This window comes from Notolabrus celidotus, chromosome 9 (assembly GCF_009762535.1).
Source record: "Notolabrus celidotus isolate fNotCel1 chromosome 9, fNotCel1.pri, whole genome shotgun sequence".
Classification (NCBI taxonomy): Eukaryota; Metazoa; Chordata; class Actinopteri; order Labriformes; family Labridae; genus Notolabrus; species Notolabrus celidotus.
The window spans coordinates 4288028-4308658 of NC_048280.1; the positions used below are offsets into that span (position 1 = coordinate 4288028).

The following is a 20631-nucleotide window of genomic DNA, read 5'->3' on the forward strand; positions in this document are numbered from 1 at the left end:
GGCCACCAACACACATTTTAGTTTTCACCCAGACAACAAAAACAAGCTCTTTAAATGAGCACTTTTCACTCACTTTTCCAATCACTTTGAAGCCTTTCCTGCATGATTGAATGATGTATGATTAGGGCACACCCACACAAATCCCTCCGATCAAACTACAGACATCATGAATCTGTTATCACCCTGAATTTACACATGCTGCAGTTTTTATCCAACATGTCTGCATCTTTATCTGCTTCTCGGCTCGTGTTAGGGAAGACCGGAGGAAATAGTTCTGCTGTTTGAATGTTGCACAATCACGTATGCAATCAATCATGTCCATATCTTATCTCTGCCGTTTAATTGTCTTCTTCACGCTCTGTCCGGCTCTGCAGAGACGTTGTTGATACGCAGTCTGCTATCAGCACTTTTACTTCCTCCACGTCAGCCTACGATTTGAGGATGATTTCAGGGATGTGTTCATGTTGGATGAACGGCTGATTTGACTGACAGGGCGGCATCAATGCATCTCTTTGCATCATGTCAGGTTGTCCGAAAGTTTGATTGGATCAGTGTTTTTAAAGTAGCCATTTCAGACGATTGGCTTCAGGAAATGTTTCCTTCAGATTTGAGATCAAACTTTTTATTTCACTTCATCTGATGTGTGTCCTTTCTCCGGTTACAGCGTGGTGTTTCTGATGAAGGCGTTCTTTGAGAGACAGGAGACAGCAGACATATTAGTTTATATAGAAGCTTAGTCCCGTACTAAAGCTGCCGATGTGTTGTGATAACTCCCAGGAATGACTTGGATGACGCGCTGTACTGTCATATGTTTGTAGATACAATACCGTTTGCTGTAATTGTTTAAAGGTGACATATCACACTTTTTTCATCAATATATATTGGTCTAAGAGGTCCCCAAAACATGTCTTTAAAGTTTATGTTCAAAAAAACACTTTGAAATCAGATTTTGGTCTGCCTGAAAAACCCTCTTCTTCACTCCTCCTCAGAACGGTCTGTTTTCTCTCTGACCACGCCCCCTCAGGAAGTGGATGTGCCTCGGCTCTCCGGCACGTTGATCTAATGTTTACATGTTGGCTGAATATACACCTCTGCTCAGAGATCACATTACTTCAACCCTCTGAATCTGATCCAGAATCTGATGCTGACGGAGAGGCGCCTGCAGCAGGACCTTTCTGAAGGATTGGTCACAGATTTAGTGTTTCTTGTTGTTTTATTTGTCAGTATGTCGACGTGTGTCTTGGTACACAGCTACGAACATGTAGCTATGTGGCTATGCTAACTAGCGCTAGCACTTATCCATGATAAATAAAAAAAAATCATCCACTAGATCTTCAAATCTGCAGACGTGGGGAGTAAAACCGACCTCTGCCAGAAAGGCAGCGGGACCTTTTCTGAAGGATTGGTCACAGATTCTGTGTTTCTTGTTGTTTTATTTGTCAGTATGTCGACGTGTGTCTTGGTACACAGCTACAGCTACGACATGTAGCTATGCTAGCTAGCGCTAGCACTTATCCATGATAAATAAAAATCATCCTCTAGATCTTCAAATCTGCAGACGTGGGGAGTAAAACAGACTTTTGTGTTTATTAAGACAGCCTACAACTAGCATGCCTCCCTCCTAAGCTCCTTGTTAGCACACATTTGTGCAGGGAATGAAAAACGGAGGAGGGGTTGAGTTGTATTTTATACAGTCTATGGGCTGAACAAGCTCCGAGCTCTGACTCCGTGACAGACCGGATATTGTTGTGACGTAACAAAAACACTGAAGTCTGAAACGGCTCGTTTCACACACATTTGCAGAAAGGTGGAGAAATCAGAACAGGGGCAGAATGGATTCTTTTAATTCTCGGGGGGTTTGTAGACATGCCAGGGAAACATATTTCAGGTAGAGAACCATTAAAAAGTCGATTTTGCATGATATGTCACCTTTAAGTTGTTTTTCTTGTACAGCACTTTGTGTAACAATGTCATTGTATGAAAAGCGCTTTATAAATAAGGTCTGATTGATTGATTGATTGATTGATTGATTGATTGATTGATTGATTGATTGATAAGGGTTTTTTCCCTTTAAACTGCATGTGAAAAAGTGGAATAGTCTTGTATAAGGAGTCTACACTTTTACAAACCAACATTCGTTCAGGACCGGCGGTGAAGCAGCAGATTTTTTGTGGGTCACCCGAACGCCACAATTCACTTTGACTGATTGACAGCAGCACAGAGAAAACAGTCGGACCTGAATGCTCAAAAACATCAGGAGAATGCTTCTCCACTGATGATGGATACATGAAAAACTGTGTAACCACACGTCTTACTTTGATAGGTTTACAGAAGGTTATGATCATATTCTGCTGTTTAAGAAGCGTTCATGATCAGATGTAGACTCTTAGGAACCTTCTTAAGAGGAAATTGAATATGTTGGTGAGTGCAGCCCACTGAGAATACATCCTCGTGTTATACACTCTATGGAAGTAATCAACCTCTCAACCTCTTCTGGCTGATGGTGTAGTTTGCTTTGGACAGTCATAAAGAGGCAACAGTATGAAGTAGAGCCTGATTCATGACCAGTTAAAAACTCCCTTGAACGAGCAGATCAAATCAAATCACCAATAATTGTATTTCCACTTCTCCTTGGGAATAATTGGAGGTCAGATTGCTAACCACAAAGCAAAGGCTGTTATCTGTTGATCATGTCGGAACTCATTTGTAATTTGTAACTCATTTACATCTTAATATTTCCTGTTCAGTGGTTGCTATATCAGCCTCAGTGTGATTTGCAAACAGGCTTTTTTTTTTTTAATCAATCAACTCATGTCCTGAATCCATACACTGCAGTCAGGTAATCCATGAAGGGTGAACACACACTAATTAAACATTATGTGCACTCATCAGGCATGATCCTCAATATAGATCCAGCAGACGTCTTCACAGCTGTCTCATTTAGGATGGAGAGGTAATGTCTACCGGTGTAACAGGATGGTGCAGTGCTCATTTGTCTGCCAGGGGAACTGACACACTGAGCTCATGTCTTTCTCTCTCTCTTCGCTGTCTGTCTACCATTACTTTAACTCTCCCTGTTCTATTACAGTTACTAACCATAGACCTTTCTGGAGTCCCTGAGCTCCCTTGTCTCGTAGGTTCTTCTGGGTCTCTGCTGTAGACGGCCTGCTGCTGTGGACGTGCCAGACTCCAACTGCTACAACTACTACTATCCATCTCACCACTATCAGTACTCTCTTCATTTCCCTCTTTCCAACCCCAACTCAGTCTCAGCAGATGTGTGTCTAACATGAGTCTGGTCCTGCTGGAGGTTTCTGCCTGTTAAAGGAAGTTTGTCCTTGCCACTGTAACTTGCTAAATGCTGCAAAGTGCTCTGCTCATGGTGGATTAAGATGAGATCAGACTGAGTCCTGTCTGTAAGATGGGACTGGATCTGATCCTGTCTTGATGTTGGGTCTTTGTTAATAATAGAACACAGAGTACGGTCTAGACCTGCTCTGTTTGGAAAGAGTCTTCAGATAACATTTGTTGTGATTTGGTGCTACATAAATAAAGATTGATTGCTCTATACTTCATCCAGCCATCCATCATGTATATCTCTTATTCCATTTAGGGCCGCAGTGGGCTGGAGCCACTCTCAGCTGTCACAGGTCACCAGTCCATCAAAGGGCCTCTGTACTATATTTACATGTAACACCCAGTTGTGACTAAAAGTTAATTTACTGATACGATCCTAAAAGCTGCTGATTGATGTTTAACTTCCACACTTTCCTTCAATCAGATGAGACTTTCTCCATCTCAACCCTGGGAAAATATTATAAACTGTCAATCAACTTAATTCAAAGGCAGGGATTGTACCTGCACGGTTTGGTCTTCCAGTATTTGAACACATCTTTAGCCGCTGTAGCAAAATGAAAGTAATAACACTTCTTTAGATCTGTTTTGCAGTTCTGCCATCTAATCAAGGATATATCCGTCTCTTTAAATGTGTTGTTATTTTCCCCATCTACTTGGTCTTTTTATGTATCTCCCATCGGTGCCAGACAGACAGCACACGATTTTTCACTGCCTCAGGAAACAACCCCAATAAGGCCTGTGAGACGGAACAATAAAGCTCGGGGCTGGGGAAACAAAAACAGTGAGCTGTAAGATGCTAAAATATTTGCCGGGAGAATCTTCAACCACATATGCAACAAACTGTGATGCACTGTGTGTCGTGACTCTGCCTATCACCTTCTCTACCATCGTAGTTCTCAAAACTCTACTACCAAACTCCACTCCTGTCAACTCGACACAGGAACCAATGAGGGATGCTGAACCAGGAGCAAGATGTGACCCTGCCGTGAAACTCCACCCTCCAGTTCCTACAAGTTCAGGCTTCTTAAAGCTGGGGTTGGTAGTCAGATTTAGATACACTTTTTGTTATACTGGTTAAAATGATCTTTATGTCCTGATGGCAATCAATACATGATGTGTTCTTAAAAAAGAGCGAAGAAAAACTGCTATCTACAGCCGGAGTAAACCTCGGAAAACACCAACCAATCATCGTCTTTTGGGACCCAAAATTTTAAACCATTCAAATCCCGTCCTGCTGTTCTGCCCGCCTCCTGCAGAGCGTACATTTCCTCGTGTACTCCGAGTCCCCTTCTCCTGCCTCTGCTTCCCCTGACTCTACTGTCTGCCCCTCTCACTCGACCTCGGGCCTGTCCCCTCTGACCCGATGAGGTGCTTTGCTCAGGACTGTAGTCCGGATCAGAGTCTAAAAAGCTCTCACCACGGGGTCTCTGACAAGCAGAAGAATGAATGACATTTAGTAAGTCCTACAGAAATGTAGATGTACTGTAGCGTCTGTCCGGACGCTGTAGGGATGACGAGCCGATTCGTGAACACGTTAAGTTTTAATAACCGGTCACTGTCGGCCGTGATCACGCCAACCAACAAAACAACAATCAATGTTTGAATGAATGAAGAACTTCTCCTCTTGTCTCTCCTCTCTCCAGCTCACACACTCTACACCTCTCCTGATGCCTTCACTGACTGTCAACACTGTAGGAATTAAGAACATCTACACTGAACACGTTTAACAAACAGTAGAGCTGTTACAGTATTATATATGTGTTATAACTTTTCTCCTGATATCGTGTCACCAGTACAACTGGATAATGCTAGAATGACAGTTGTGAGTGCTAACAGCAGCCATGTTTGTTTGTGTTTTTAACTTTCACTATGAGAATGTTTTGGTGAGGACCGGTTTTGAATCAGTCACCATCATATGGTCGCAAGTCAGCGGCACTCGTGCATGTGAGCGGGGGGGCGTCGTTTTGGAGGAGCTCTGTGGGAGGAGGGGAGGGGTTAGACGGAGTCCTGAGGAAATGCTACATTCAAGTTCATGCTAGTTTTCCGAGACTACCAACCCCAGCTTTAAGCCTGGTTTATACTACTAGGTGCAGGGTGTAAAATTAACCTTCTACCTCATCTGCCGTTGAATGGTAACCTCCAAAAATGTACCAGCCAAAAGTATTTTTCATCGGCCAAATAAAAAGCTGTCTGTTCCTCTTCTTCTTGATCTCCATTTAACACCAGAAAAAGTCGCTGGATTTGTCACTAGTCACTTTTTTGAAAAAGAGTCACTAGAGAGGTCTGAAAACTCACTAAATGCAGCGACAAAGTTGCTAAGTTGGCAACACTGTTAAGACCCCAGTTTAACCCACCTTCTCTCAAACCTTTGGTGTATTTCAAATGAAGCAAATGCAGTTCACTCCCTACATCCTCACCAAGCCTTAGCCTCCCATGATCTTGTTGCTTGTTACAGGTTTCCCATTTGATAGAAACAGACTACCGCTGACTGCAGTTTTGGACTTCCTCTGACTCAGTCCTCTGGCCCTTGTCACAGCCCCTCCCATCATCATGCTCGACCACTTTTCCTGCTCCAGCTCATCAACTTTGAGAACAAAGTGTTCACTCACTGCCTAACATTTTCCACCGCCTCACAGGTGTCATTATAAAGAGATAATCAATGCTGTTCACTTTACCTGTCAGTGCTCGTGATGTTATTGAAGGATGCAATTTTGGTTCAAAAACAATATAAATACTTCAGGTGCAACTTGCTTTTCAACTTTAAAAAGAGAAAGTGAAATGTGTTTTTTTTGCAGGCGCTGGTCTCGACACTAAAAAGATTCAGCGGGGAGGTTTTGGACTTCAAATGAAAACCTGCTGATGTCCTGATTATTTTAAATGTCAGTATCAAAGGACGCAGCGTTTCCCCCTTGAGATGTTGAGTGACCAGATGTCTGTTACAATCAAAATGCTTTCAAAGATATTTGACCTTTATTTAACTCAAGACTTACTCATCCAGTGAGGTCTTTACTCAAAAGCGTATAAGATCCGTGCCCTGTCCTTTAAGTATGAGCACATCTCCAAAAATGTCAATCTTATATGACTCATCCCCTGCAAGGCGTTTTGGGAGCGCGGCATTTCTGCACGACCTGACATTGATCAGCGTTTTCATCAAATCAATGCACCTGGTGCTGCGATTTCCAGCCTGTCTTCTCTGGTGACTGATCAACCTTTTGTTCCTGTTATCTAATTAGCTTCTGAACAACAAGATGAAGATGTTTTTGTTTCAAACGGGTGAATATTTCTCACCCTGCCATCTGCAGAGAAAATGCCAGGCAGCAGATGTGAGACTGTGATGAAATGATGAGGTGAAGGAAGCAGATGTTTCTCAGAGGTGCTTACAAGTGCAGCAACTTGTTCTGCTTGTTTAAGTCCTCTGATATTTAAAACTCAAAAGGCTCTCTTCTCTGAAGAACCAGAGCCAGGGGGAGCTGTATTTTTTATTCTTGACACTTTGAATGTTAAAAGTCGATGAATCTCCTTTTCTCTTCTGCCACACAATGATTTGAAATCCCTTCATTATCCCAATGAGAGCATCACTCAGCGTGTGCACATTTCACCTGTTGAGGCCTGGGTATAATGGCTTTGCAGCCACGTGAAACTGAAGCCTGAGCTGCTCTCAGGTTCATTTGTCTAGAAGTGGAAGTGAGAAGACGGATTTAAAACTAGATATGATTCAAACCCTGGCATTGTATAAAAGACCAGGAACAGCAGAGAGGTGTAGAATTTGAGTTACAGCAAAGAACATTTCTCTCTCACACATCTCAATGTTGAGCAATGTAACTGCACATCACATGTTCTCCTCATACAGAGCAGGTCTACTTTCCTCAAGTGGTTTTTCTCTGAGAGCCGAGGGCTGTACTCACCGACGTGCAGATCTTGTATCCCACTCCAAAGTCAAAGCGGCACTGCTCGTCCATGGAGTAGTTAATTCCCGGGAGTTCGGGGAGCTGCGGCCAGTCGTGTTTGAAGGGGTCGTCCAAAAGACAATCGTACGTGCTGTCAGGACATGAAGGAAGGAATGTAAGAAGATGTCAAGATGCATATGAAAAAAGAAACAATGTCTAAGAAACTAAATCTAAAGAAACATGGAACACAAGGTAGACGTAAAATGATCCGACACAGGACAGGGGAAACAGAGAAACTAAGTACACAGTAATCAACACAGGTGTGCATCATAGACTGTGTAATAACTGGACTTAGTCTCCTTTATGTCACTCGTCTGCTTCTGAAGCACTGTTTTGAAGCCAACCGTCACGGGACTGCTGGGTTTTGTCCATGTTGGGTTGTTTTTGTAGTTCTTTTATGTCTGAAACTCTCTGAGGCTGCTACCTTGGACATGTCTATCTAGAAAAAGTCCCATCTCACCAGCAATAACCTCTACGAACAATTCCAGTCCGGTTTACGTCCCCGCCACAGCACAGAAACAGCCCTCCTCAAGATCACTAACGACCTCTCCTCATAGCAGCTGATTCCGGTCTTATCTCCATCCTCATCCTCCTCGATCTGGCCTTCGACACCATTTCTCACCCCATCCTCCTCTATAGACTCTCCTCCATAGGCATCACTGACACCCCCATGCACTGGTTTCACTCCTACCTCACGGGCCGCACTCAGTTCATCCAACTCAAATCCTTCACTTCTCAACCCTGCCCCGTCACTTCAGGTGTGCCCCAGGGCTCTGTCCTGGGGCCCCTCTTCTTCATCACCTACCTTCTCCCACTCGGCAATATCTTCTATCTTCTATCTATCAAATTTGGCATACACTTCCACTGCTTCGCCGATGACACCCAGCTCTACCTTTCCAGTAAGCCCAACTCCACTCTCCCACCCTCCTCCCTCACCCTCTGCCTCTCTGAGATCAAATCCTGGTTCACCTCCAACTTCCTTCAACTCAACAGCAATAAAACAGAACTCCTCCTTATAGGCACCAAATCCACCTCATCCAAAGCCGACAGTTTCTCCCTCACCATAGACAGTTCAACAGTGTCCCCCTCCCCTCAGGTAAAGAGTCTGGGTGTCATCCTCGACAGCTCACTTTCTTTCAACTCTCACATCAATAACATAACCCGGTCTGTATATTTCCATCTCTGCAACATCAACCGTCTCTGCCCCTCTCTCCCCCCTCACACCACTGCTATGCTGTTCCACAGTCTCGTCACCTCCCGTATTGATTATTGTAATTCACTCCTCTTCTGTGTCCCTCACAAATCCCTCCATAAACTTCAACTGGTCCAAAACTCTGCAGCCCGCATCATCACCAGAACCTCCTCCTTTCACTACATCACCCCCGTCCTCCAGCAGCTTCACTGGCTACCGGTCAAACTCAGAATCAATTTCAAAATCCTCCTGTACACATTCAAGACCATCCACAACCTCTCCCCTCCGTATCTGTCTGATCTCCTCCACATTGTCACCCCCTCTCGCTCCCTCAGGTCTTCCTCCTCCCTCCATCTCTCTGTGCCCCCTGCCCGTCTCAGCACCATGGGGAGCAGAGCTTTCAGTCGCTCTGCTCCCCAACTCTGGAACTCACTCATACCAGACATCCGAAACTCCGACTCACTACCCATCTTCAAATCAAAACTCAAAACCCATCTGTTTCAAACTGCATTCCCTGCTTAATTTCCACTGCTTCATTTTTAACTTGGTGTTACTTTGCTTGTTGTTTTTATTTATTTTATCGTGTTCTTTTACTTATTGTGTTTTAATCTGTCTGTAAAGCGACCTTGAGTGCTTTGAAAAGCGCTTCTAAATAAAAAAATGTATCATTAAAGAGATTTCAATCTGAATGGGACTTCCTGGTTAAAGGCACTATGAGGAGTTTTTAACTGGCTGAGAAACAGACTGAAACTGACACTAATGCCTCTTTATGACCCTCAAAAGCAAACAAGACCATCCACAACAACACTGATACCTTCTCTGTTGTCATTTTAATGTCTAAAACTGCTCTGAGGGGGTAGGTGTCAGAACAGATGATTGACATCTCGCTTTAGAAACACCCTTTTTGTCTGTTTTCATTGCAAATAATCACATTGTAAGATAATTCTAAGTGTTAAAAGACAACAGGATGAGGTTATTGTCTGAAGACAATTATTTTGCATGTACAGGACAAGAGATAAGAGGTATCACTTTGTCCACAAGGGGGCGCCAGAATCAATACAAGCTAAAAGTTCCTCACAGCAGCTTTAAATAAAATAAATGAAAAAATGCATTTAACCAAGGCTTTATGAAAGAAGAGGATAACCCTCACTGGTTTGTTTGCTCTCATAAAACCTTGAATTTGAGTATTTTCCTTTTTTAATTTGAGACTCAGCTGTGATTAAAAGATGAAGATCATCTCTACAAAGGCTTCCTGAATCCACACCACACACCTTCAGCTTGATGTGTGTTACTGAAAACCCAAAGTAAAGTCATATTCTGGAAACACACATCAGACTGAAGTAGCTGGATTCAACATTTGTTTGGGTTTGTAGGTGAGCAATTAACTGCAGTCTGACTGTATAATGAAGTGATTTGTTCTGATGCAGCTCTTAATTGCTCTCTTGTTGAAACATGAAGTACTTTGATACCTGAGGATTTCCTGACAGAGTGATGCTAAAAGCTTTCAGATATTGTGTAACAGGAGTTATGCATTTCAATTAGGAATCCAGGTGCTGAAAAGAAGCTCATCTGCAGTTTTTAATCCTCTTTTTAGGATCCAGTGTGATGAAGTTTAAGTGTTGTCTTCTTTAACGTCTCCACACTGCTTCAGTGCAGCAGCTCCCTCTCTCTCTCTCTCTCTCTCTCTCTCTCTCTCTCTCTCTCTCTCTCTCTCTCTCTCTCTCTCTCTCTCTCTCTCTCTCTCTCTCTCTCTCTCTCTCTCTCTCTCTCTCCTCCTCTCACAGGACTGAAGCTTCAACATCGTCATCCTTTCCATACTTTAAATTGATTTTTCCCTGCAATGGATTCATCTGTAACAGCCTGGAGCTGATGGAAAAAAAAAAAGGACGCTGTATGGCGATTGATTGCATGTTGCCAGTGTCAATCCTCTGATATGGAATCAATAGTTTAGTGTCCACACTCTCCTGAACGTCCCCGGTCACAGATTGATTCTTGTGCAGCTGAGAGGAACCATAATGTGGGTGGACTGATCACACGCATGGATGAACGTGTTGAGCCTCATACTCAATACTAAAGCACATCCAAACACCAGTCTGTCGACATTGTTGGAAAAAAAACATGAAACACTTGCCAACAAATTAAAGTAAGAGACAATGTATAGTGAGCAGGCGGTTATGGGGAATAGAACCCTGACAGAGTGAGACAAGACCCCATGGGGATGGATTCTTACCTGCCTGTTGCGGTCGATTTAACATGCGGTCTAACGTATTGCAGATGCTGTACTAAACCAAACACCAGTCTGCCTTGAATGTTAATGGTAAACCTGAACTCACTGGATGTATCTCTTGAGCTCTTGTCCGCTGCACATGGACCAGTGGTATCGATGGAAGGCAGCTTGCACCAGAGGAGCCATCACGCTTCCCATCGCTGTCTCGTCCCCGCAGCGGTTCCCCTGGCCGTCGTGCTCCATGCCGAGTCTGCACACACGAGGACGGAGAAGGGAAAATGTTTACACGTGTGCAGAAAACTGAATCCACAGAGAGTTCAATGACAATAAGGTGCTTCTACAAGAGTCTGTAAAACCTTGATTTACACTTTCACAGCTGATACAGAAAATATGGGTTCATACTGACTCAACACTGTAGGTGTCTCACACAGGGGTGCATCTCGCTCGGCTGGAAGTGAAGCTTCCAGCAGAGCGTCTGCCATCCGTATGCTGTGGTGATACAGTATGTAGTTAGTATTTGACTGTTTTGTGTTCAAGGCCTCTTTTTTTGTTAGTTATTAGAGTTTAAAAAACAGGTTTTACTTTTGGGTTTGCTTTGATTGACAGCTGCTGTAGGGAGAAACTCTGTAGGATTTTGTGACGCTACGATGTAGGGTGGAGCTCGTTCCTGTGGCAACACATAAATTAAATTCCGCAGACTCTGGCTGCACAACGGGAAAAGGCGGTGCAACGCTGTCCATTTTTATTTACAGTCTGTGGTCTCACAGCTGACATTTGAGGAGGTGTTCCTGTCTTGTATCATTTTTCTAATTCAATTCTTACTCTCAGTTTGTTACAATGTTACAATGTTACAATGTCATTTAGCAGACACTTTTATCCAAAGCGACGTACATACGAGAACAAGAACAACACAAGCAAAGATCTAGACAAGAGGAAACAAGATCAGTAAGAGTAACAAAGTGCTTCAAGTCCATTTGGGTGCAGGTACTGCCAAGCAGTGCAAAGGCAATACACAAAAGTAAATAAGGAACATCTACAATGAAGCAACCAAACCATTTAAGACCTTCCATTATCATCATCAACAATTAACATCACCACAATAATGACCAAAGTACCAAGTGCTGGGTCACTCCAGACCTGAACACAGATTCCCAGAGTAGAGCAGGACAGTGTGAGTCAGCTGTAGCTTGAAGACATGATCTGCCACTGGGGACAACAGTGGAGAACAGTCTAGCTAAGTGCATAGTGCTTCCTAAAGAGCTGGGTCTTTAGCTGTCTTTTGAAAGTAGAGGGGGACTCTGCAGATCGAATGGAGTTGGACAATTCATTCCACCATTTAGGGACAACAGAAGAGAAGAGTCCAGCTAGTGATTTTGATTTTGAGGCCTTGTGTGCTGGAAGCACTAGGCACTTTTCAGAGGCTGAGCGTAGCTGGCGAGAAGGTCAGTAGACCTGGATGAGGGGTTCCAGGTAAACTGGAGCGGTTTTGGTTCCTGCTTTGTAAGTCATGAATAGAGTTTTGTATCTGATGCGAGCTGCAACTGGAGGCCAGTGTAGTGAGATGAGCAGGGGAGTGACACGAGCTGTCTTAGGCTGGTTGAAGACCAGACGTGCTGCTGCTGCGTTCAGGATCATTTGCAGAGGTTTAACTGTGAATGCAGGGAGGCCTGCCAGTAGAGAGTTGCAGTAGTCAATGCGTGACATTACAAGAGCCTGAACCAGAAGCTGTGTTGCGTGTTCTGTCAGGTAGGGTCTGATCCTCTTGATGTTATAGAGGGAAAAACGGCAGGACCGAGCAATCGAGACAACATGAACCTTGAAGGTTAGCTGGTCATCGATCATGACACCCAGATTTCGGGCAGACTTAGTGGGCATGAGGTTTTGAGATCCACACTGGATATTGATCTGTGGATCTAGGAACTATTTTGCACTGACAAGGACAAATAAGGTGGAGAAGCATCTGCAAAGAAATACATCCTAAGAAAAACCTTCCCATTTGTAAACTCACTTTTAAATTGGAATTAACTTCAACTTAAATTTATTTCCCAAGCTTGAGGATATAGAAAGCAGACACTTTTTAATTATCATAATCTTTAGAAAGACATGATAACACAGTCATTTCGTTTTCTAGTGAGAAATGTTGCAGTAATCACAAGAGTGGATGAACCTCCCAGAAAATACCTTAAACGTCTCATCACAGTGAAATGTGACCTGATGCCGACCTCCAAAATTACAGTTACACGTCTGCTTAGCCAGGAGACATACTGCTATATTAATATGTAAATTGCCTTGCTCTCTCTTCATCTCCCTCTATCCCTCTCTCCAACTCGGTCTCAGCAGATGTGTGTCTAACATGAGTCTGGTCCTGCTGGAGGTTTCTGCCTGTTAAAGGAAGTTTGTCCTTGTCACTGTAACTTGCTAAATGCTGCAAAGTGCTCTGCTCATGGTGGATTAAGATGAGATCAGACTGAGTCATGTCTGTAAGATGGGACTGGATTTGATCCTGTCTTGATGTTGGGTCTTTGTTCATAATAGAACATAGAGTACAGTCTAGACCTGCTCTGTTTGGAAAGAGTCTACAGGTAATGTTTGTTGTGGTGATATATAAATAAAGATTGATGATTTATTGATTGAATGTGTGGTCTGAAGAGCTACTGGAGCTCAAACTGCTGCAAAGTGAAACCTTGTTTTGTGCTTCTCTCTATTAAATAAATGAATTTTAAATTCAGTTCCCAAAAGAGAGGCCTTCTCTAAGATGAGTCTGAAAGAGGCTCAAGATTCATGCAAAAAAACCACAGATGATTAAGCTGCTCAGAACTCTTCAGGGCACTGTCAGGTCGGCATTTTAAGACTTTGGAAAAATGGGAATATAGTGGGTGATGTCTCATGCACATGCCTTTTTTGTACTGAGATTTTAAGACTAATAAACATTTAAAACAAACTTTAGCATCAATGAATTTAACCTAACGTCACTCTCTGCTCTTCTAAATCTCATTTATGCACCAATGAGCACAGACAGCAACCATATTCTGTTTACAAACAACAAATAGGGTCGACTGACTGTGTTTGTCGTGAGAACTTTAAAGCTCATTAAATGTAACTGTTTTTAGAGCTACAAAAAGACACGATACACCGCCTAGAATAGCAACAAAAGACTGGTTCATGGAGAGGACAGATGCTGGGTTCATCTCTCCGTTTCCTGCATATTAATTATCATTATGAGTCATTGTTGTATTCTCTTCAGCAGCTTCTCATGTCTCTACAATGTCGTTTAAAAAAACAATTAACAACAAAACAATTAAACTCAGTGTTATTGTTGTTGTGTTATGAGGAGAAACAAATCCCCACAGTCTGGCAAACAGGGCGAGGATGCTAGAACAACAGGGCTGAGATGATATTCGTGCCGTCAGTCTGAGCTGTCCCTGCTCTGAATGACACGTCCTGTTGCACAGACATGAATAAAGCAAGCATCAATATATGTTTGTCAGCACATGAGGCGTCAATACTGTACGCTCCAATGTCAACAACACAAGTTCATGTTGGGTTATTTATAAAGAGACATAATGTTAAAGCAGTTCTGCAATATCAGCTTGTGCAATTTCCTGAGCCGGGTCATTTGTGACACTATATCTCAGATGATGTTTCTGAGGATGTCGTGCATTCATTGGGGGGCTTTTTTATTTATTATTATTATTTAGGGGGGCGGCTGTGGCTCAGTGGGTAGAGTCGGTCGTCTATCAATCGGAAGGTTGGCCGTTAGATCCCAGCTCCGGCAGTCACATGCCGAAGTGTCCTTGAGCAAGACACTGAACCCCAAATTGCTCCCACTGTTGTTCAGCGGTGTGTGAATGTGTACGAATGAGATTAGCTAATACTGATGGTCCCTTACATTAGCAGCCTCTACCATCAGTGAGTGAATGGGTATGAATGGGTGAATGTGACGAGTAGTCTGTAAAAGCGCTTTGAGTAGTCAGACAGACTAGAAAAGCGCTATATAAGTACAAGTCCATTTACCATTTTTCCATTTATTTTGTATTGTTGTGTTATTGTATTTAACCAGAAGATGGCGCTATAATCTAGAGCAGGGGTTCCCAAACTTTTCAGCCTGCGATGCCCAAAATATAGGTGCCAAAGACTTGGGACCCCCACTGTCCCTCAAAGTGATTTAAAGGTGACATATCATGCAAAATGGACTTTTTAATGGTTCTCTAAGAATCCATTCTGCCCCTGTTCTGATTTCTCCACCTTTCTGTAAATGTATGTGAAACGAGCCGTTTCAGACTTCAGTGTTTTTGTTGCGTCACAACAATATCCGGTCTGTCACGGAGTCAGAGCTCGGAGCTTGTTCAGCCCATAGACTGTATAAAATACAACTCAACCCCACCTCTGTTTTTCATTCCCTGCACACGTGTGTGCTAAAAAGGAGCTTAGGAGGGAGGCATGCTAGTTGTAGGCTGTCTTAATAAACACAAAGGTCGGTTTTACTCCCCACGTCTGCAGATTTGAAGATCTAGTGGATGATTTTTACTTATCGTGGATAAGTGCTAGCGCTAGTTAGCATAGCCACATAGCTACATGTTCGTAGCTGTGTACCAAGACACACGTCGACATACTGACAAATAAAACAACAAGAAACACTAAATCTGTGACCAATCGTTCAGAAAGGTCCTGCTGCAGGCACCTCTCCATCAGGATCAGATTCTGGATCAGATTCAGAGGGTTGAAGTAACGCGATCTGTGAGCAGCCGTGTATATTCAGCCAACATGTATACATTAGATCAACGTGCTGGACAGCCAAGGGCACATCCACTTCCTGAGGGGGCGTGGTCAGAGAGAAAACAGACTGTTCTGAGCAGGGCTGAAGAAGAGGGGTTTACAGGCATGCCAAAATCTGATTTCAAAGTGTTTTTTTGAGCATAAACTTTAAAGACATGTTTTGGGGACCTCTTAGACCAATATATATTGATGGAAAAGAGCAGAATATGTCACCTTTAATGTGGCTTCATTTAGCTGGTCTGCAGAAAATTAGCTTAACTCTATGTGGCTGTTTCCTGTGCCATTATGAATTAACCTGCCGCTTCTGATGCTTTTGATAACCACTGAGGTTGTGACTGTCCCACCTTTGATAAGCATCTGCTTTGAAGCAAACTCATATCATGAAATAGACTACAACCAGTGTTTAAAATATCTCCATAGTGGTTTGGCTGTTGTACATCGCCTCGGTACAATCATGAAAACACCTCCAGGGATCCTGACACACACAATACGGTGTATTTCCTCATATCAGGGGACTCTGTTATGTGTTATTACTTATATATGGAGGTGACAGGTGGTGTGTCGTGGTGTCTATTCCATTTATTCAGAAATGTAACCTTGATTGCCTCCACTCAACGCAGCGTACGGTACAGTAAATGCATCTGACACATCTCATACCTGAGTGTCACTCACTCGGTATGTGTGTGTGTGTGTGTGTGTGTGTTTGTGTGTGTGTGTGTGTGTGTGTGTGTGTGTGTGTGTGTGTGTGCGTGTGTGTGTGTTCTCTTAAAGCTGATTTAATCAACTTGATGATAAAGATTCTCAGAGAAAAGCGGAATAATCTGCCTTAAATAATGTCAGTGCATCCTGTATGTCTTACATTTATCAAAGACGACTAATTGTGATCAAATCTTTGCTGTAAAGCAACCAGAGCCATACAGTCTCACCGGATCTATGGTCACATGGTTACTTTGACATATGGTTGCCTTGGAAGTCTGTCTTAATTAAGGGGAACCCATTCTCCCTATCGAGTTAACAATGACCGCCTGAGGACAGAGTGATCAGCCTCCCTCATTCCATGGTTCACCCTGCCTCATATGGTCCTTTCAGGTAATTAAAAAAGACGGGACGCGACTGCTCTCAGATATCGTCTCCTTCATTAGCGAACACTGGAGGCAACGTTGTGGGAATAAAAGAGAGGATGCTGAAGCTCAACCGCAGCTCATTTTGTCAATATCATACAATTATCTCTGGTCCCAAAGATTATTAAAGAAATTATACATTGCATGCAATATTGCAATTAGGATGAATGCGCTGCTTTCTATATCCCACTTTACAGATGCTTGGAAATGATTTCACTGTATTGAAATGGGAGGATTATTTACCAGCCTCTTGAGAACTAATCCCAGAGCGAGGGGCGCATAATGAGAACAGTGCAGGTAGGTTATTGCCCTGATAAAGCAAATGTTTATACTAATTTATTAATCCATTCATACCATTTGATCAGATGAAACTCTCCATAAAAGTGTCTTTCATTTGCTTGTTAACAAGCGAACATATCCCAGGGTGGTGGTATATAACATCTGCTGTAACATGCAGAGGAGAGGAGCGCCAGTGTGGATGTTTATCACTGATTCAGAGGAAGATACCAACATAGTGGAGTTTAACACGAGTCCTTTACGTCTCCTGTAAGGTCGTCATTGTTGTGTAGATATTAAAGAACACAAAACAGCAGCATAAGCAGCTAGCATTAGGAGCTATGTTTAACATTTAATAATACAAATAGAAATTATTATTTATATAGCATCTTAAAAAACAAGTGTTTACAAAGTGCTCTAAAGAACAAAGCATGGCAGGATTCAGATGACTGAATAAACCTTCAATGCAATGCAAAAAAGTAAATACAACGCAAAAGGTCAAAAAGAATAAATTAAAGAGAGTGGAGAAGCAGTAGACCAATAAATCATTGCTCTAAAAGTTTTTAAATAAATAAAAAATGTAAGCATTAAAGGAGAATAAAAAGGTTTTAAGAAAAAGGTGACATCACATCAGAGAGAATGAAGTGATTTAATGTGGCTTCATTTAGCTGGTCTGCAGAAAATGTGCATACCTATATGAGCATGTCAGGGTTCCCACTCTTCTCCAGAGATCATTTTCCAGGACATTTCCAGGACATTTTCATTGATGATCAAGCTGGTATGACAGTCTATATTTAGTTCCTAATTTAGTTCCTAAATAGTCTAATATGTTCCTCTCAGTGGAAGTCTACATTGAAAGACATGTAGTCTATGGCTATCAATGAAATCATCTCTTACATACTTAAAAATGATGGCAAATTGATGATAGAATAATGCAACCACATATGCACAGCACTTCACTTTATTAGTGCAACCAAGTAACAATGATGGGCAACTCTCATCTCAGCTTTCTCTTTTCTCAAAAAATATAAAATGAGCTAAGAAAAAAACAAAAGAGCCAGCAAAGGAATCTGGAAGCTGCATTATTGAAATAATTAAATAATAATAATGATCAGAGGATCAGTGCTTTAATGACCTAAATAGATCTGAATGACAAAAATGGCCACAAATGTTTCTCAACTCAACTCAAAAATATACCTGCTTAATCCTGATATTCATCCTGCTAAGTGGTCGATATAAATAGATATAAATAATATAAATAGATGTCACGTTTTTTTATTTGAGTTACCGTAAACTTTGAAAAAATCGCACCGGTGTAAAGACGCACTCTGTATTTGAAGATCTCTCAGAGATTTAAAAAATGTAAACTGTCTTCCTGCATGGCGATGTCTATTATGATCAGTGATGTCTACAACGTGGAGTTTCTGTGTCGCTCTTTTTGTTCCGTTTGTTTTGGACTCCTACTAGCTAGAGCAGGGGTTCTGAAACTTTTTGGAGCCAGGGACCCCTTACAGATGAGAAAACTGTCCATGGCCCCCTCATAATTGTAACACCGATTAAACACATTAGTGATGTGTCATGATCAAAAGCTGCGGCTCTGAGAGACGATGATTTATAGTGAATCAGAAGAGCCGGCTCGCATCAAGAGAGAACCAGCTCCCAGTTTTTTCCTTTCTCTGCTTAGCTCTCTCAGTGCTCAGCCCCAGCTCTGCTCACAGCAGAACTTAGTTTTGATTGGTCAGCATGGCGGCCATGCGGCCAATCACATGTGAGGATATAGGATACAGGTGATGGAGGGGAGGCTGTGTATCCTGGCTTCATCTGTTCCTTCAGAGAGAGTCTTCTCGAAAACCGGGCGAATACTCACTGAGAGGAGAAATCAGATCAGCCCATCCAAGCTGAGGCATCAGATTTTACTCAATACCAACCTGAGGACATTAATAATGTTTGATCGAGTTTGGTTCTGGTTCAGTTTGTTTGAGTTGGTTTTGGTTCAGTTTGCTTGAGTTCGGTTCTGGTTCGGTTCTGGTTAAAGTCTGGTTCGGTTCTGGTTCGGTTCTGGTACGGTTCTGGTTCGGTTCTGGTTCGGTTCTGGTTCAAGTCTGGTTCAGTTCTGGTACGGTTCAGGTTCGGTTCTGGTTTGGTTCTGGGTCAAGTCTGGTTCGGTTCTGGTTCGGTTCTGGTACGGTTCTGGTACAGTTCTGGTTCGGTTCTGGTTCGGTTCTGGTTCGGTTCGGTTCTGGTTCGGTTCCGGTTCAGTTCCGGTTCGGTTCTTGTTCGGTTCTGGTTCGGGTCTGGTTCGGTTCTGGTTCAGTTCTGGTTCGGTTCTGGTTTGGTTCTGGGTCAAGTCTGGTTCGGTTCTGGTTCGGTTCTGGTACGGTTCTGGTACAGTTCTGGTTCGGTTCTGGTTCGGTTCTGGTTCGGTTCTGGTTTGGTTCCGGTTCGGTTCTTGTTCGGTTCTGGTTCGGGTCTGGTTCGGTTCTGGTTCAGTTCTGGTTCGGTTCTGGTTCTGGTTCGGTTCTGGTTCAGTTCTGGTCCGGTTCTGGCTTGGGTCTTCTTCGGTTCTGGTTCGGTTCTGGTTGAGTTTGATTCTGGTTCTGTTTGCATGAGTTTGGTTCTGGTTCTGTATGCTTAAGTTTAGTTCTGGTTCTAAACACAACCCTAACCCTAATCACAACCCTAACCCTAACCCTAATCACAACCACAACCCTAACCCTAATCACAACCCTAACCCTAACCCTAACCCTAACCCTAATCACAACCCTAACCCTAACCCTAACACTAATCACAACCCTAACCCTAACCCTAACCCTAATCACAACCCTAACCCTAACCCTAACCCTAACCCTAATCACAACCCTAACCCTAACCCTAACCCTAATCACAACCCTAACCCTAACCCTAATCACAACCCTAACCCTAACCCTAACCCTGACCCTAATCACAACCCTAACCCTAACCCCAACCCTAACCCTAACCCTAATCACAACCGCAACCCTAACCCTAATCACAACCCTAACCCTAACCCTAACCCTAATCACAACCCTAACCCTAACCCTAACACTAATCACAACCCTAACCCTAACCCTAACCCTAATCACAACCCTAACCCTAACCCTAACCCTAACCCTAATCACAACCCTAACCCTAACCCTAACCCTAATCACAACCCTAACCCTAACCCTAATCACAACCCTAACCCTAACCCTAACCCTGACCCTAATCACAACCCTAACCCTAACCCTAATCACAACCCTAACCCTAACCCTGACCCTAATCACAACCCTAACCCTAACCCTAATCACAACCCTAACCCTAACCACAACCTAACCCTAACCACAACCCTAACCCTAACCCTAATCACAACCCTAACCCTAATCACAACCCTAACCCTAACCATAATCACAACCCTAACCCTAACCCTAATCACAACCCTAACCCTAACCCTAACCACAACCCTAACCCTAATCACAACCCTAACCCTAACCACAACCCTAACCCTAACCATAATCATAACCCTAACCCTAATCACAACCCTAACCCTAATCACAACCCTAACCCTAATCATAACCCTAACCCTAATCACAACCCTAACCCTAACCCTAATCACAACCCTAACCCTAATCATAACCCTAACCCTAATCACAACCCTAACCCTAACCCTAATCACAACCCTAACCCTAATCACAACCCTAACCCTAACCCTAATCACAACCCTAACCCTAACCACAACCC

The 20631-nt window shown here is 43.0% G+C and overlaps 1 protein-coding gene across 2 annotated transcripts in view; it reads right to left on the reverse strand.

Annotated features, from left to right (window-relative positions):
- The window catches only part of adamts3 (ADAM metallopeptidase with thrombospondin type 1 motif, 3), a 299298-nt gene that overhangs the window by 102135 nt on the left and 176532 nt on the right, over positions 1 to 20631 (reverse strand). For both annotated transcript variants that reach the window (XM_034692333.1, XM_034692334.1), the window contains exons 9-10: positions 10830 to 10973; positions 7263 to 7395 (exon numbers count right to left, since the gene is read on the reverse strand). In XM_034692333.1, coding sequence (XP_034548224.1) covers positions 7263 to 7395; positions 10830 to 10973 — 277 coding nt within the window. The remainder of the gene's footprint in view (positions 1 to 7262; positions 7396 to 10829; positions 10974 to 20631) is intronic.